The 17,621-nt window shown below is 41.6% G+C and overlaps 1 protein-coding gene and 1 pseudogene across 1 annotated transcript; both read left to right on the forward strand.

The window, feature by feature from the left end:
- Positions 1-382: 382 nt before the first annotated feature.
- On the forward strand, positions 383-5,089 carry LOC110211327 (solute carrier family 52, riboflavin transporter, member 3-like). The gene is made up of 3 exons (XM_020990553.2): positions 383-1,483; positions 4,001-4,124; positions 4,394-5,089. The coding sequence occupies exons 1-3, from the start codon at positions 423-425 to the stop codon at positions 4,604-4,606; spliced, it is 1,398 nt and encodes a 465-aa protein (XP_020846212.1). The 5' UTR covers positions 383-422; the 3' UTR covers positions 4,607-5,089.
- Positions 5,090-15,930: 10,841 nt separating this feature from the next.
- LOC110211298 (AP-1 complex subunit sigma-1A pseudogene) lies at positions 15,931-16,308 on the forward strand (annotated as a pseudogene).
- Positions 16,309-17,621: the final 1,313 nt, after the last annotated feature.

Below are 17,621 nucleotides of genomic sequence, written 5' to 3' on the forward strand. Positions count from 1 at the left end.
AGAGCTCATTTTTGTAATCCATTGTCAAGCTTCTGTCTCCTGACCAACTTCTTCCCTTCTCTAAGCCTCAGTTTCCTCCTCTGTTCAAAGAACAGATTGGACTGGGTCCTTCATAGCTCGAACATTCTTTGTTCTATGTTCCTTTTCAGCTCTGACATGTGATTCTATGCTTTTCACACCTCTTCATCTGCTCTCACTAAGCCTTGTAGGGGAGAGAGGGAGGAGAGTGGAATGTATTTATACCAATGATGAGGGAACAATTTATCATAATATTCTCCCTTGAGATTGGCTGCTAAAATGTGGGGATAAGGTACAAAAGCTTTGTGGGTAAATGCAGCAAATTGTATAATTTTCTTCTCCCTTCAATAGGTGACTCCCTAGACACTCCTGAAAGTCACTGGGGAGCTCAGAGAAAGTGACCCATGTCTCTGTTCACCCACCTATTAATCTGCATCTTTGGCTCCGGCTCCTGGGTGGCCATCAATGGACTATGGGTAGAGTTGCCTCAGCTGGTACCAAAACTACCCGAGGGTTGGAATCTACCCTCCTATATCACAGTCATCATCCAGCTAGCCAATGTGGGTCCACTCTTCATCACCCTTCTCCACCGATTCCGACCTGGCTACCTCTCTGAGGTCCCAGTCATCTATGTTGTGCTAGCCGTGGGCACGACTGCCTGTTTCCTCTTCGCTTTCCTGTGGGAGAAGACTTCACTGGTGGCTGGTGTTCCCCATAGCACAGCTTTCCTGGTCCTCACCTTCATCCTGGCCCTAGTGGACTGCACCTCCTCCGTCACTTTCCTGCCTTTCATGGCCCGCCTGCCAGCCCAGTACCTTAACACTCTTTTTGTTGGGGAAGGGTTGAGTGGTCTCCTCCCTGCTCTGGTGGCTTTGATCCAGGGCTCAGGGACCAAAACTTGTGCCCATGTCACCAATGGTTCCATAACCACTGTGCCACCTAAAGTCACTAAAGTATCCTTCATCCCGAAGGTACTGAACATGACCATGAGCCCTGACTTCATTTCTAGAGCACCTCAGCCAGAGAACTGTCACCTCTCAGCCAATTTCTCCCCCTTTGTCTACTTTCTCCTGTTGTTTGTCATGATGGCCAGCTGCCTGGCTGCCTTTTTTGGCCTGACACGTCTCTCTAAGCGATGGGAACACTCTACTGAGGACCACCCAGTCAACCAGGTGACTCTGAGATCCTTCAGTCTCCAAGATGCCTCAGCTGACAGCAGCAACAGAGACAGCTTCTCACCATTGGCCCTGCCTGAGGAGAATAGGGCCCCTGTGTGGTCACGGGCCCAGTTAGCCTTCATCTATGCTGCGGTGGCTTTTGTGAATGCCCTCACCAATGGAATCCTCCCTTCTGTTCATACCTACTCCTGCCTGCCCTATGGTTCTAAGGCTTACCACTTGTCTTCAGTGCTTGGTGCTATAACCCACCCCCTGGTTTGCCTCCTGTCTATGTTCCTACCTGAAATGTGAGTAACTCTGGCCCCTTGAAGTTTTCTCTCGATTGGAGGGAGTCAGGGATAAAAAGATAAACAGGAGCTAGGGACAGGGAAAGGACAGGGTAATTGAGGAACTGCCCCCCCTAAAAGGCAGAATGAAGGAGTAGATAGAAAACTGGATCAGGAAATAAGGACCTTAGGTTCTAACGCCAGTTCTACTTGGGCACCTAGGTAATGCCTGGAGTCAGGAAATCCTGAGTTCAAATCCAGTCTCAGACACTTACTAGGTGTGTGATCCTGGGCAAGTTGCTTAGCCTGCATTTGCCTCAGTTTCCTCAACTGTAAAATGGGTATTATAATAGCACCTGCCTCCCAGGGTTGCTGTGAGGATCAGATGAGGTAATGTAAGTGCCATATAAATACTTTCCTCTCACTCTTTCTTGAGGAAGATCATAGAATCATAGGTCTATCGCTGGAAGGGACCTCAGGGTCCGTCTAGTCTAAGGATTCTTAAGTTGGCATGTGTGAAATTATTTTGATAACATCTTAATATAATTGGTTTCCTTTGTAATCCTTTGCATTTTATTTTATGCACTTAAAAATATTCTGAGAAGGGGTCCATAAACTCCATAAACATCACTAGGCTGTCAGAGGGCTCCTCTCAAAAAGCCCTAAGAACCCCTGATCTAGTCCAACCCCCTCATTTTTACAGATAAAGAAATTGAGGCACAGGGAAATTAAGTAAATTACCTAGTTTATATTCCAGGGGGACTTTTAACATAAATAGGTAAGTAAAGATAAAAGATGGCAATTAGGTGGTACAGTGGATAGAGTCAGGAAGGCCTGGGTTCAGATTTACAGACATTTACTGAGACATTTTACTAGCTGTGTGACCCTGGGCAAGTCACCTAACCCTTTCTGCCTCAGTTTCTTTATCTGTAAGATGGGCTGGAGAAGGAAATGGAAAACCACTCCAGTATCTTTGCCAAGAAAACCTCAAATTGGGTCACAAAGAGTCAGACACAACTGAAGCTACTAAATAACAAAGATAAAAAGATAAATTTAAGAGGAAGAAAAACACTTGTCAGTCAACACACATTTATTAAACACCAGGTTCTATGCTGATAGAGATATCATAAAAAGGCAAAAGACAGTTCCTGCCCTCAAGAAGCTCACAATCAAATGAAAGAGATGCCTAAAAGGACTTGAAAGGATAAAGCCAGAGCTGAGCTTGGAAGGAAGTTTTCTTATATGAAGAGATACTACCTATCAAGAAGCAGGATTTGAACTTGGATTCTCTGACTCTGAAGTCAGTGAATCTCTTCACTGGACCACACTGAATTTTAAGGTCCTGTCCACCTAGAATATTCTATGTTCTAAGGTCCTTTCCAGAACAGACTCTGAGAATTTCTGTCCTTGGGCCCAGGTTAGGCCTCAATGGTCTAGCCTGTGTCAAGGCTGGATTCTTGCCCTACTCATCCCAGTCACCTTTTAATTAGTCCGTCCCAGCCAGAGAAGTCCTGACACTTCTATAAATGCGTTGACTGTTAATATTTTTGATCCTCCCATCTGTGAGTGGGAGTAGGATTGATGGTTGGAAGAAGTGATGGGGGCCATGGATGAGTTCAGCTGCTGGTTTTGTTTGGATTCTAGGTTCCCAATTGAGTGTCACCCCTCACCTTGACTATTGAAGGACTGGCAGCTACTCCTTTGAAAACCAGAATCCCGAAGGCTCTTGCTGGTCATATGGGCCTATGTTCACCAATGGGCTTGTGGCTACCACCTGAATTGAGTTTCCCTTGTGTGCAGAGCCCTGTTAGGGGTTATGGGCCTTAGGAAAACAAAAACATGGAAGGCATTGTCCCTACCCTCCAGGACATTACAGGTTCTTGACTGAGACAGTGTTCTCACACAGGAAAAGAACATTTACAATGTTAACACAAACAAGTTCAAATGAATATCACAAAAAATTAGAGCTTGGAAGGACTTCAAGAACATAAAATGTTGGATATGCATAGGAGCTGGATCCATAACTTGGTTTGTGTAGGGAATTCCCAGATGAGGAAACTTCCTCTAAAAATACAGTTTGCCACCTTCTCTTCCAGTCTTAGGAAATTGCCTAGCATTCTGGGAGGTTAGTGAACTTGCCAAAGGTCAGACAGCCAGTTTGTCAAAGGCAGGACTTGAACCTAGTCTTAACTGGGTTTAAAAGGGCTGCTCTGTGTCAACTATGTTAGTGTTGGAAGATACCCTAGTCAAACACTGTCATGTTATAGGAAACTGAGACTTAAAAAGTAAAAAGGAGAAGGGAGTTCACCAAGAGATTACAAAGCAGAGACAGTGATAGCTCCCCAGGTCCCCAGGCCTATCACATTCTTCCATGGCTGCTAGCAGGTGACTGATCATATTTGGATCAGATAAAATCTTCCCCTTAGAAATTTACTTTGGAGGTGTGGATATGAGAGGGAAGTGAAAAGTACTTCTGACAATGAAAAGTCTGAGCTATGGACTCTTCTTGCCATCAGAAATTTTTGCTTCCCTCCCCAGGTCTCTCTTTTGGCTGGGGGTTACCACAATGGTGGGCACTGGTTTTGGAGCCTACAACTTGGCCATGGCTGTCCTGAGTCCCTGCCCTCTGCTGAAGGGCTCTCACTGGGGAGAAGCCATCATTGTAAGTAACCTCCGCCCTTCTCTCAACTCCCTTCTTCCATCCTCCTGTCTTCTCTTTCCCCTTTCTAGAACTGAGTTCCTTGTAGAACCGAGTATCAAACCATCTGTTTGATTTTGGGGTGGGGAGGTCATCTCAGGTAGCCTCCCATTGGTACTGAAGGGAAAACAGCTGGGGCGCCAATTACACTGGGAGGTCAGGTCCATAGGGTTCTTTTTGCCATGGAGGATCCTTTCTGAAGGGAAGGGGTATGTCTCTCTTTGTGTTTTCAGGTTACCTCTTGGGTACTTTACGGTGGGATCCTGAGCTATGTCAAGGTGATGACTGGGGTGCACCTGCGCAAGGTGAGCCAGAGCGCCCTCCTGTGGTGTGGTGCAGCAATTCAGCTGGGCTCTGCATGTGGGGCCATACTCATGTTTCCTCTTGTCAACGTGTTGCACCTTTTTAAGTCCTCCAATGGAAGCAGCCAGCAGTGTCCCTTCTGAGCATGCCCTAGCACAACTTTTCTGGGCTGCATTTCACTGGGCCAGGAGAGCCAAAGCCATGGAGAGCCAATCACATTCCCATCTAAGTTTTGCTCAGACATTGACACAGACATTCCCAACTTTGCCTTCCCCACCTTGTCCTCCCCCAAGCAATGCTAAAGCTTCCACAATTTGAGCCATCAAGGAAGACTCTACTCCCATCTCCAAGAATCACAGCCACAAATTTCACTACTCACTGTTATTGGCATTTGGGTGCAAGCTCTACCTCTGGGGGAAAGTAGGCTAGCCCATAGTCTAAGTTGCTTGAGGGGTAGCCTACTATTAACAGGTTAAGTGACTTGCCCAGGGTCATTCAGCTAGTATGTGATACAGACATGACTTAAACCTAGGATTTCCCAAGTTGAGATTTCTATTCACTACCTCACATTTTTGTATTTAAAATTAGTCAGTTGCTGAAATCAATAAAATAATTTTTTTATCTTATTCATTGCAACAAATGTGTCTATTAAATGTCTACAACTCCTCAATGAGCTTAAATTCTAATGAGGTATTCAATTTGTAAATAGAAGTGGCATCTGAACTGAGTGTAAAAGAATCTAGGAATTCTGAGAGGGCATCCCAGGCAAGGAGTCAGCTTGTTCAAGATGGATTTGGGAATGCTGAGTCTGGGGAACATCTAGGAAGTAATTCTACACATGAAGGGGAGAAATCTGACATAAATTTGGAATGTAAAGTTTATGTAAAGTTCTAAATGCCACGTTGAAAAATGTGTATTTTATCCTAAAGGCAGTAGTGAGTTTTACCCAAGACTTGATCTGGGGAATAGCATGGTCAAACACATGCTTTAAGAAGACTATATTGTCATGGTGGGGGGTGAGAGGGGTTTGGGGAGGGGGGGATTGGAGAAAGGAGAAACCAGAAGCTAGGAGACAAACTAGGAGATCATTATAATATTCTGTTCAAGCGGTGATAAAAGCCTGAACTAGGTAAGAATCCCTGGAGAGAAGGGGATAAATGACAGATACAATGGAGATAGAATTGACAAAGATTGAGGGACCAGTCAAGATAGCAGAGTAGCAGGAAGAGGTACTGCCAAACTTTCCTCCATGACTCTTCCACAAAGACCCTGGAAACACACCAGATCAAGTCCTGATATAGAATTCCACTCTCCCCCAAATCAGTCGTTTTTCCATCCCAGTTTTTTGCATAAGGAGTCTAGATGCTGGGGATAGGGTCTAGCTAGGAACCACTATATGGAACATTCTAGAACAGACTGAAAGAGAGCCAACCCTGTATGCTTGGGCAAGAGGTTCCAGACCTACAAAGAGGGATGTGACTTTGTGGAAGATGCAGGTTCAGATGCCAGCTAGCAGCTTTGTCGCAACCCAATTCTGGTCACAGATGTAGGGCTGACTGAGGAAGAGAACTGCACAAGGGGGAAGTCCAGGGTAAGAAGTAGTCATGGGCCCTAGACTATGTACTTAGCAAGAAGCAAGTTCCAAAGTGAGCAGCAGCTGTGTGGCTTTGACTCCAGGAGTGGAGAAGAGCACAGTCTGAGCTCTAGCTTCTAGACCAGACTGAACCCTGTAGTGGGATGACCAAGGCAAGAATTTAGATCAAAGGGGAGCCTACTGCTCTGCACATTGAACCAGTAAACCTTTCTGGCCGATTGATAGTGGCTGAGTTCAGCAGCAATCTAATGAGATTCCAGCCAGGGGCAAGTCCATAGATTTGTTGCCCAGACCCAAACCTAGGTCAGGAACTTTCAGAGCTTGAGTGGGTGGGGGTGTGGGGGGAAACTATCAGACTTTGTCCTGGCCACTGTGGGAGCACTGAAAGCATGCAAGTCCACAGCCTGAGATCCAAGAATAATTCAATACTCAATAGCCAAAGAAAGCAGCCACAGGATCCACAAGGACACAAGTTCAGCCTAACATTCCTTCTAGAGATGCACGGAGTCTGACCCTAACATGAAACCTGAAGTCAGGAAGAAGGTTGAAAGGATAAGAAAACAAAAAGAGAGTCCCAACATCATCAAGGTAACAGGGATACTCAAGACACAAACCCGGAAGAAAAGTATGACTCCAAAACAAAGTCTCCAAGAAAAATAGCTTGGGCTATGGGCAAGTTCTAGAATTCCTGAAAGAGATGAAGCAAGAGACTTTTTAACGTTTAAGTGATTTTAAAAAAGGAAATGACAGTGCTAGAGGGAAAAAATTGGAAAGGGAATTAGTAGCTTAGCACAAGAGGTACAAAACCTTGCCCAAGAAACAAACTGCCTAGAAATTAGAAGGAACCAAATAGAAGCCAATGACTCCATGAAACAATAAGAAACATTTAAAACAAAGTCAGAAAAGACTAAAAAAGAACAGAAAAATGTAAACTGTCTCATAGCAAAATAACTGACCTTAAAAACAGATTGATGGTTGGAAAATTTATCTTTGGACTAAAGCCATACTACAAAAAAGAGCTGAGACATCACATTTCAAGAAATCATAAAACTGCTCAGATCTCTTTGAACCAGGGGAAAGGCAAAATCAAAATACAAAGAATTCACTGGTCACCTCTAAATTTGTAAAGGAAAAGTTAGTTGAGTTACAGAGAGAAATAGTAAAACTGTACTAGTAGGGAAACTCAAATATACTCCATCCCAATGCTTAGACAAATCTAACCCAACAATAAACAAGAAAGATACTGATCAAAATAGATTTGTAGAAAAATTAGATACGCTAAGACCTCTGGAGATTATTGAATGGGAATAGAAAGGAACTTAGGTATTTCTCAACTGTTCATGGCAACTCTTACAAAAACTAACCATGTATTAAGGCATAAAAATCTCATAAATGCAGAAAATAAGAGCTACTAACCACATCTTTTATGAACCACAGTGCAATAAAATATATTCAACAAGAGGCTACAGAAGAAACAATGAATTGTAGACTAACATTCCTATAAAATGAGTGGGTCAAAAGACGAATCATAGAAAAAATAATTTTATTAAAAATAACAATGACACAACATACCAAAATTTTGGAGATGCAACTAAAGGAATTTTTAGGGGAAATTTTCTGTCTTAAAACACTTTCATTAATAAAAGAGAAAAAAGCAGATCAATGAATTGAGCAAGCAATTTTTAAAAAAAAAACACAAAACCAGCAAATTAATGCTCCAAACACCAAAATAGAAATCCTGACAATCAAAGAAGAAATAAACAAAATTGAAAACAAAAAAAAAGAATTGAATAAATAAAACTAGGAAATGACTTTTTAAAGAAAAAACAAAAAATTATAAACAATTAACTAATTTGATTTTTTTAAAAAACCACCTTACCAGGATCAAAAAATGGAAAAGGTGAATTCATGACCAATAAAGAAGAAATAAAAGAGCTTATTAGAAACTTTCACCCAGTTATATGCTTATAAAACTGATAGTCTAAAGGAAATGGATGAATATTTTAAAAATATAAAATGCCCAGATCAACATAACAGGAAATATATGTACTTAAATAATCCTGTTTTTTTTTTATTTTTCCCCCAATTTTATTAATTTATTGATTTATCAACAATCATTTCCATATGCTTTTGAGTTGAAAATTTTTCTCCTCCTTCCTCCCCCCCACCCTTCCCGAACAGCCCACAATCTGATATAGGCTTTACATTTACATTCCTATTAAACATATCTTCACATTAGTGAAGTTGTAAGTAAATGTTTTTCTGGTTCTACTCATTTCGCTCAGTTCATATAAGTCTTTCCAGGTTTTTCTGAAGTCAGCCTGTTCATCATTTCTTATAGCATAATAGTATTCCATTACATTCATATGCCACAACTTGCTCAGCCATTCCCCAATTGATGGGCATCCTCTCAATTTCCAATTCTTTGCCACCACAAAAAGAGCTGCTATGAACATCTTTGTACATGTGGGTCCTTTTCCCATTTGTTTGATCTCTTTGGGATATAGCCCTAGAAGTGCTATTGCTGGATCAAAGGGTATGCACATTTTTGTAGCCCTTTGGGCATAGTTCCAAATTCTCTCCTCCAAAATGGTTGGATCATTTCACAACTCCGCCAACAATGTATTAGTGTTCCAATTTTCCCACATCTTCTCCAACATTTATCATTTTCCTGTTTTGTCATGTTGGCCACTCTGATAGGTGTGATGTGGTACCTCAGAGTTGTTTTGATTTGCATTTCTCTTATCAATAACGATTTAGAGCATTTTTTCATATGACTATAGATGGCTTTAATTTCTTCATCTGAGAACTGTCTGTTCATATCCTTTGACCATTTATCAATTGGGGAATGGCTTGTGTTCTTATAAATTTGTCTTAATTCTCTATATATTTTAGAAATGAGGCCTTTATCAGAGAGACTGGTTGTAAAAATTCTTTCCCAATTTTCTACCTTCCTTCTAATTTAGTTGCATTGGCTTTGTTTGTGCAAAAACTTTTCAATTTAATGTAATCAAAATATCCATTTTGCTTTTCATAATGTTCTCTATCTCCTGTTTGGTCATGAATTCTTCTGTTCTCCATAGATCTGATAGGTAAACTATTCCTTGTTCTCCAGTTTACTTATGGTATCAGCCTTTATATCTAAGTCATGAACCCATTTTGACTTTATTTTGGTATATGGTGTGAGATTTGGGTCTATGCCTAGTTTCTGCCATACTCTTTTCCAGTTTTCCCAGCAGTTTTTTTCAAAGAGTGGGTTCTTATCCCAGAAGCTGGGGTCTTTGGGTTTATCAAATAATAGATTACTATAGTCATTGACTACTGTGTCTTGCATATTTAACCTATTCCACTGATCCACCTCCCTATTTCTTAGCCAGTACCAAGCAGTTTTGATGATTGCTGCTTTATAATACAATTTAAGATCTGGAATTGCTAGGCCACCTTCCCCTGCATTTCTTTTCATTAGTTCCTTTGATATTCTGGACCTTTTGTTTTTCCAAATGAATCTTGTTATTATTTTTTCTAACTCTATAAAATAATTTTTTGGTAGTTTGATTGGTATGGCACTGAATAAGTAAATTAGCTTAGGTAGGATTGTCATTTTTATTATATTAGCTCAGCCTACCCATGAGCAACTGATGTTTTTCCAATTATTTAGATTTGATTTTATTTGTGTGAAAAGTGTTTTGTAATTGTGTTCATAGAGTTCCTGGGTTTGTTTCGGGAGGTAGACTCCTAAATATTTTATAATGTCTACAGTAAATTTAAATGGGATTTCTCTTTCTATCTCTTGCTGTTGGGCTTTGTTGGTAATATATAGAAATGCTGATGATTTATGTGGGTTTTAAATAATCCTATTTTAGACAAATAAATTAATCAAGCCATAAATAAACTCCCAAAGGAAAAGAAAGTACCCAGCCTCAGATGGATTTACAAATGAATTTTATCAAACATTTAAAGAACAATTAATTTAAATTCTACAAAAGCAGTTTGAAAAAAAAATGGAAAAAAGAATCCCACCAAATTCTTTTATAACACAAATATGGCCTTACTACAGAGAAATAAAACTATAGACCAATATCCCTAATGAATAATTAATACAGGAGACCACACCAATATATTATACATTATGGCTAAGTTGGATTTATACCAGGAAAGCAGGGTTGGTTCAATATTAGGAAAACTCTATAGGCATAATTGAAAATATTCGTAAAAGGAAGAGCAAAAAATCATATGATCGTATCAACAGATGCAGAAAAAGCTTTTGACAAGACACAATGCCAATTCCTAATTTTCCATTAGAAAGCATAGGAATAAATATAGCTTTAAAATGATAAGTAGTATCTAGGAGTAACAACCAGCATTATCTGTAGTGGGGATAAACTTTCAAATAAGATCAGAGGCACAGAAAACAGCACCATTATCAACCATTACTGCTTGATATAGTCCTAGAAATGCTAGCTATAGCAATAAGACAAAAAATAATTAGAGAATGTGTGGTCAAAGAGGAAATAATTATCACTTTTTGCAGATAATGTGGTTAGTTAGAGAACCCTTGAGATAACAAACAAATTAATTGAAACAATGAACAACTAAAGAAAACTTACAGAATATAAAACAAACCCATATAAATCAGTATTTCTGTATATTGCCAATAAAATCCAGCATGAAAAAGAGAAATTCCATTTTAAATAACTTGAAGATGTATAAGACACTTGGGAGTTTAATTGCCAAAACACACATGGCCTATATGAATACAACCCACAGATCACTTTTTACACAAATGAAAACGGACCTAAATAATTGGAGAAATATTAGTTGTTCATGCATAGGCTAAGCCAATCTAATAAAAATGACAATGCCATGTAAATTAAATTATTCACTGCCATGCCAATAAAACTATCAAATGGTTAGTTTATAGAGATAGAAAAAAATAATAAGATTCATCTCTAGAGGAAGAAAAAGTCAAGAATCTTAAGGGAAATAAAGAAAAAAATGGGAAGGAGGGGGATCTAGCAATATCAAATCTCAAACTATACTATAAAACAGTGAGTATGAAAATGATTTTGTACTGTTTTAAGAAATAGAGAGGTTTATCAGTGGAACAGATTAGTTACATAATATACAGAAACAAATGGGACCAGTTGCCTAGTGTTTGATAAACTCAAAGATACCACTTATTAAAGTAAGAACCCACTAGTCAACAAAAAATATTGGGAAAACTGGAAAGCAATCTGTAAGAAACTAGGAAAAGATAAAATGTTTCACACCATTTACCAAGATAAGCTCTAAGTGTGTATGTGTGTGTGTGTGTACCTAGGACTTAGATATAAAGGGTGACTTCATAAACAAATTAGAGGAACAAGGAAAAAAATTACCTGTCAGATCTATAGATAAGAGATGAGGTCATGACTAACCAAGAGATAGAGAGGATCACAGAAGGTAAAAATGAACAATTTTGATTAGAAAAAATTAAAATGTTTTTCCATGAACAAAACCAATGCAGCTAAAATTAGAAGAGAAAGAGGTAAAGGGCAGGAGTGGGGGCAGGGGTGGGGGTAGAGGTGAGGGTGAGATGGAGGGGATGGAAATTGCTGCAGGCTTCTCTGATAAAGGAAGGTCTCATTTCTATGATATATAGGGAACTGGAGAGGCTGTGGGAAAAATAGATATATTAATGAGCTGTTGGTAGAACTGCTAACTGGCTCCAGCATTCTAGGAAGCAATTTGCAACTATGCCCCAAAAGTTATTAAACTATGTCAAATAATCATTCGGTCCAGCAATACTAGAACCAGCTCTACCCCGCCTCCCTTGACCCAAGATACCAAAGGAAGAGGGAAAGGATATATAAGTATGTGTATAGATAAATATACACACGTGTATATGTTTAGATACATATAAACACATGCATATGTGTGTGTAATATACATAAGTATAGATACATATATATGTAGGCTTTTTGTGGTGGCAACAAACTAGGAGATGAGGGGGTGCCCATGAATTGAGGCAATTGAACAAGTTGTGGCATATATAGTGGTATGCTGATAAATGTATAACAGCTCTCTCTTTGGAAGAAAATGTATAGGTGGCACATGTTAAAGTTTAATCTGCCTTATTAAAATTTTCTCCACCACTTCATTAAGTCTAGAAAATCAACAAAACAATTAATGAGGCTCTGATTTATAGTATTTACAGATGTTGAAGATAAAGATGCTCATATTGAAAATTTAACTATCAGCTCTTACAAGCCTGTACCAGCTGACTTCACATCCCTAGACATATGAATGTGATGCTATAGCAAATAAGGAAGAGGATTGTTTCAGATAAACATGAGAAGACTTGCATGAAGTGAGCAAAATTATGGGAGAATTTATTGGGTAGTATAGAGATATGGGCAGGCCTCACTTTGGCAGCTGAGTGGAGGTTAGATTGAAGAGGGGAGAGGATTGAGGAAGAGAGTAGTTGGGTAAAAGATGATGAGGGCCTGAAATCAAGTTGTGGAGGTTGGGTGAGTAGAGAGAAGGGAATGTAGATGAGAGATGTTTCAGAAGTCAGATCAACAAGGTTTAGTGATTGATAGGCTGCGTGGGGTAAAGAAGAGGGAAGATGGCCCCAAGGATGTGAAGCTTGGAACTTGAAAGATGGCAATGCCCTGGACAGAGATAGAGAAGTCTGGAAGATGAGTGGGTTAGGGCAAAAGCTTATAAATGTAATGAGATCTGAGACACAGATGACAACTTTTCCATTACTACCCATCCTAGGAGAGTCACTTTGTCCCACTCAAAACAAAAAAGATAGGAGCTCATACTCCCTGACTGTTACCCTTGAACACAGAGGACAATGTCTGTGAGTGCCCTCCACAGTCACCAAATCACTCATAGCACAGATATGGAGGGCAGTCAGTAGGCATGATGGAGGCAGGGGAATTTTCCCTATGGCTCATGAGCAGCTGCTGCTGTTGACAGTACCTGAGTAGTGGTTAGATTATAACTTCCTGTAAGGGCTAGACTCCGAACTCAGAAGGGAGAGATAGGAGCTTATTAATTGATGAGTAGCTAGGTGGTGCAGTAGACAGAGTGCTGGAACTGGAGTCAGGATGGGCCCTACTCTTCTTGAGTTCAAATCTGGACTCATACACTTACTTAGCTGTGTGACCCTGGGCAAGTCACTTAACCCTGTTTGCCTTAGTTTCCTCATCTGTAAAATGATCTGGAGAAAGAAATCATAAACCATTCCAGTATCTTTGCTAAGAAAACCCCAAATGGGGTCACAAAAAGCAGATACTACTGAAAAACTAACTACTGAACAACAATGGATGGAAAGTCATTATTTTATTCTTTGTACTTGTATCCCCACCTAGTACAGTGCCTGGCACATAGCAGGCACTTAATAAATGCTTGCTTGCTTGATTGGGGATTGAGAAAAGGAATTTTGCGGGGAAAGGGTAAGTATAATTGTGTTGCAGGCAAACCCTATAATCAGCTCCCACGGGAAGGTGGGGGGGCAACCTAAACCCTCTAACAGGTTTCTCATTTATCCCTTGGGATCAAATGATGATTCTCCAATGGGCCCTGTCCCTTACCTCGTAGACCACTGCTCTGGACTCCAAACCCTGTGCTCCGGTACATGTTTCTTCCCTGTTACAAATGGAATTTGCCCTATGAGACATCCCTTCCCTCTTCCATTCCTCAGACATTACACATGCCTTCTGTGCAGTACTGGGCCCTGCAGAGGAGACAAAGACATGTAAGAAATGGGTCCCTGTCCTCAGGGAGTTACAATCTGGCTAGTGACAAGATACACTCATGAAAAGTCTGCTAAGGATCCCAGGCTCAGAGTGACAGCTACATCTGAGGTTTCCAGCCTGGGGCCAGAGGAATAAAGCAAGAGTCCCAAGGCTTCAGGATGGGGGCTGTGTTTAGGAACAGATAAGTTGGCAGGAGGCAGTTGCCCTAATGGTCTGCGATTCCCGTAGCTATCTGTTTCTGTCTCCTGGCTGGGCTGTGTCAGGGGCAGACAACTATCCCAAGGCTATTTAATGATAAAGAGAACTCTATCAGGAGGGGAGGGGGAAGAGGACCAATGCATATGATCATTGAGAGCCCACTTAAAAGAATAAGCTGCCAATATATGGGCTTCCTGTGGTTCAGTCACATCTCACTCCACATGACTCCATTTGGGGTTTTCTTGACAAAGATTACTGGAGTAGTTTGCCATTTCCCTCTCGTTTTACAGATGAGGAAACTGAGGCAAACAGGGTTAAATGATCTGCCCGGGGTCACAAAGCTAGTAACAGTCTGAGGCCAGATTTGAACTTGCTCTATGACAGTATTCCTTTAACTCCTATCAAGCTAGAAGTGACTAAATCTTAGCTCAGGGTACCCAGGTGGCAGAACAAGATGGATTCTTTTACCTTTGTCTAAGCCCAGTTAGTTCAATAACTGAGGAAGCTCCCTGGTGCAGTGGGATTGAAGTCAAGAATACATGAGTTCAAATCCTGTCCTAGAGAATTAGTAGACGGGTAATCCTGGACAAGTCATTTGAACTCAGCCTCAGTTTCTTCAAATGTAAAGTTGGGGGGAGGGCAGTGTGTTCAATGGCCTCTTAGTTTCCTTCCTGCTCTGTATCTATGATCTTCCGAATGAGGCCATTATACTACCTGCTAATGGTAGATTTAGTCCTTCTGTGGGACAATTAATTTCTCTGTTTTCCATTATCACAATTGACACCATTAATGTCAAAGTGCAAAGAACACTGGATCAGAAGTCAGAAGGCCCCACCTTCTAGTGGTTGTTCACTTGCTCACAGCGTGGACAGGTTATTTCCCTTCTCTGGGTTTTAATTTCTTCAGCTGTAAGGTGAAAGGTTTGGACCATAAAATCGCTAAGTTTGCTTCTAGCTCTGATCTGTTTTCAAGGTTCCCCCAGCTCTGACATTTTGTGTTCTTCAGTCCTTCCCACCTCTGAAACAACATAATTTGAAGGGGTCGGTCCACTCTTAAACATACTTTGTTCTAAGGAGGAGAGCAACCCAGGATGTCTGGAGAGCTGGAGGCCATACATGAATGAAAAAGCATTTGTTAAATATTCACTGTTTCAAACACATGGTAAAACTAAGCTAAGGATAACAAGACAAAATCCAAGCTGGTCCTTGCCTTCATGTAGCTTACATTCTAGTGAGGAAAAACAGCTTACTTGGGCACTGGCTCCAGGCCAAAGCAAAGTGGTTCAGAAAGTTACTAGTGGTGGGAGATCTGGAGTGGTGGAACTCTCACGGCATAGAATGACACACCTTTCTAGTAGGAATGGCTATTTTATTTGGTTATGGTTCCAGAACTGGAAAGGGAGAGGGGAGGGGTGAAAAGAGGGTACTCCAATGGTAGCAAGGCTTTAGGTGAGGTGAATAGAGTGAAACATGGCTAGAGTCTGCTTAGATGTAGGGAGACATGTGTAACAGTCAGTAATAGGACCTCAGCACTCCAGGACAGGGAGTTTGAACAAGAAAGGTTAGGTCTCAATCCCAGTGCCCTCCCCAGGTCAGCAGGCCTGCAAGGGATAGGAGGGGTAAGGAGAGGAGGTCAAGGAAGAAGAGCAGCCACTGGTGGAACCCCGATCTTGCCTTTCCCCCTCCTCTGGCCCCTGTCAGTAGGGACTGCAGGAAGGGGGTGTCTCAAGCCGCACAGTCCTGGATCAGCAGGGGGAAGGGGGGGGCCTGGAGAGCCTTAGCATTGGGTCACGTGTGGGTGTGGGGGTTCTGACAGGAGACACAGAAGGCTCAGCCTTAGCTGCCGTGCCTGTCTGTGGGGAATGGCACGGGGCAGAGGAAGATGATACGGCTCATGCTGCTATTCAGTTCAGGAGGGGAAGCTGCAGATGCAGAAATGGTACCTGGCTGTGTCAGACAAGGAGAGGAAAATGATGGTTCGAGAGCTTATGCAGGTCATCCTGGCCAGAAAGCCCAAGATGTGCAGCTTCTTGGAGTGGAGAGACCTCAAAGTTGTCTATAAGATACACGCCAGTCTCTACTTCTGCTGTGCCATTGAGGGCCAAGATAATGACCTCATCACACTGGAACTGATCCACCAATATGTGGAACTCCTGGACAAATATTTTGGCAGTGTATCTGAACTTGACATCATCTCCAACTTCATCTTGGATGAATTTCTGATGGGTGGTGATGTCCAGGATACCTCTAAGAAAAATGTACTAAAGGCTATAGAACAAGCAGATCTTACTACAGGAGGAAGATGAGTCACCTCAAAGTGTCCTGGAGAAGATGGGTTTGGCATAGCTTCCCACCCCAATGGGAGGTATGTTGTGGGGTCACCATGCCTGCCAAGGCATGGCTGATTGCTTCAAAGTCCACACACGTTCAGACCCTTTTCCCCTGTGGAATGCCCTTCCCGTGCTCTCTCAATTTCCTTTTGGAGAGAGCTGTGGGCTGAAATCCTTCAAACATTCCTTTTTTCTCTGACTCCTATCATTTCCTGCTCCTTCACTTTTTCCAGTTGTTGTTTGAGAAATTGGGTGGGTAGAGAAGGACTATGACCAAGGAAAGAAGTGTGATAATGCCTATCTCTCTCCCTCCCTCCCTCCTTCCCTCCCTCTCTGTATCTCTCTCTCTGTGTCTCTGTGTCTCTCCTCTCTCTCTTTCCCCATTTTGAGAACTGACTTCACCCAGACCTTACTCCATTCTCGTATATACGGTAAATATATAAATATGTCAGGTTAAAGAGAAATTGTTTTCAGCCCTCCACTTGACCCCCCAAAAATAACATACCTCCATTTTTTCCCCCTCCCTACTCCAATCATCTAGACTTTCATCTTTTCTTGGAGAAAAGGATCTCTAGTATATTAAGGAGGGGTATCTCTTTCCTTACATCTGTCACCCCTGCCCTGCTCTCAGGGTAGGTTTGAATTGTAGAAAAGAACATAGCTAACTTTTCAAATCTTATGACTCTGAAGGAAGGGATACAGGAAGGTTTGGGCCTGTGAGGAACTCAGTGGAGCCCCAAATGCTCTAATTTAGGGGGAGGGAGGGAAGAAGGGCATTTATCTATCTCTGTTTCTTTTCTTCCTGAAATAAAAGGATTATCATTTCTTGGGGTGGGGGTAGGGGGTAAGGAAGAGTTAGGCCCTCCAGCATCTAACTGAAAAAAAAAAGAGTTAGACCCTCCAGGTCCACAAAAGGACTGGTTGAAGGAAATGAGAATGTTTATTTGGCCTGGAAAAGAGAGAGAGAGAGAGAGAGAGAGAGAGAGAGAGAGAGAGAGAGAGAGAGAGAGAGAGAGACAGGACTTTGGTAACTGGGATGTAAAACTGGCCTCAAGTATTTGAAGGGCTGTCATGCAGAAGACCTAGGAACAATGGGGAGGAGACAGAGAGAGGCAGATTTAGCGACCAAGTAAGGGGAAGCTTCCTAATAATTAGAACTGTCCCAAAATGCAGTGGGTTGCATGGACATGGAGGGGAGGGGTTAGTGGGTGCCCCTTCACTGGCAACGATCCCTGGTCAGGCGTGTGGTAGAAGGAATGAGATGAGATAACGTTTATGAGGCACTGCGC

The sequence above is a fragment of the Phascolarctos cinereus genome, unplaced genomic scaffold, assembly GCF_003287225.1.
Source record: "Phascolarctos cinereus isolate Bilbo 61053 unplaced genomic scaffold, phaCin_HiC Scaffold_2;HRSCAF=192, whole genome shotgun sequence".
Classification (NCBI taxonomy): Eukaryota; Metazoa; Chordata; class Mammalia; order Diprotodontia; family Phascolarctidae; genus Phascolarctos; species Phascolarctos cinereus.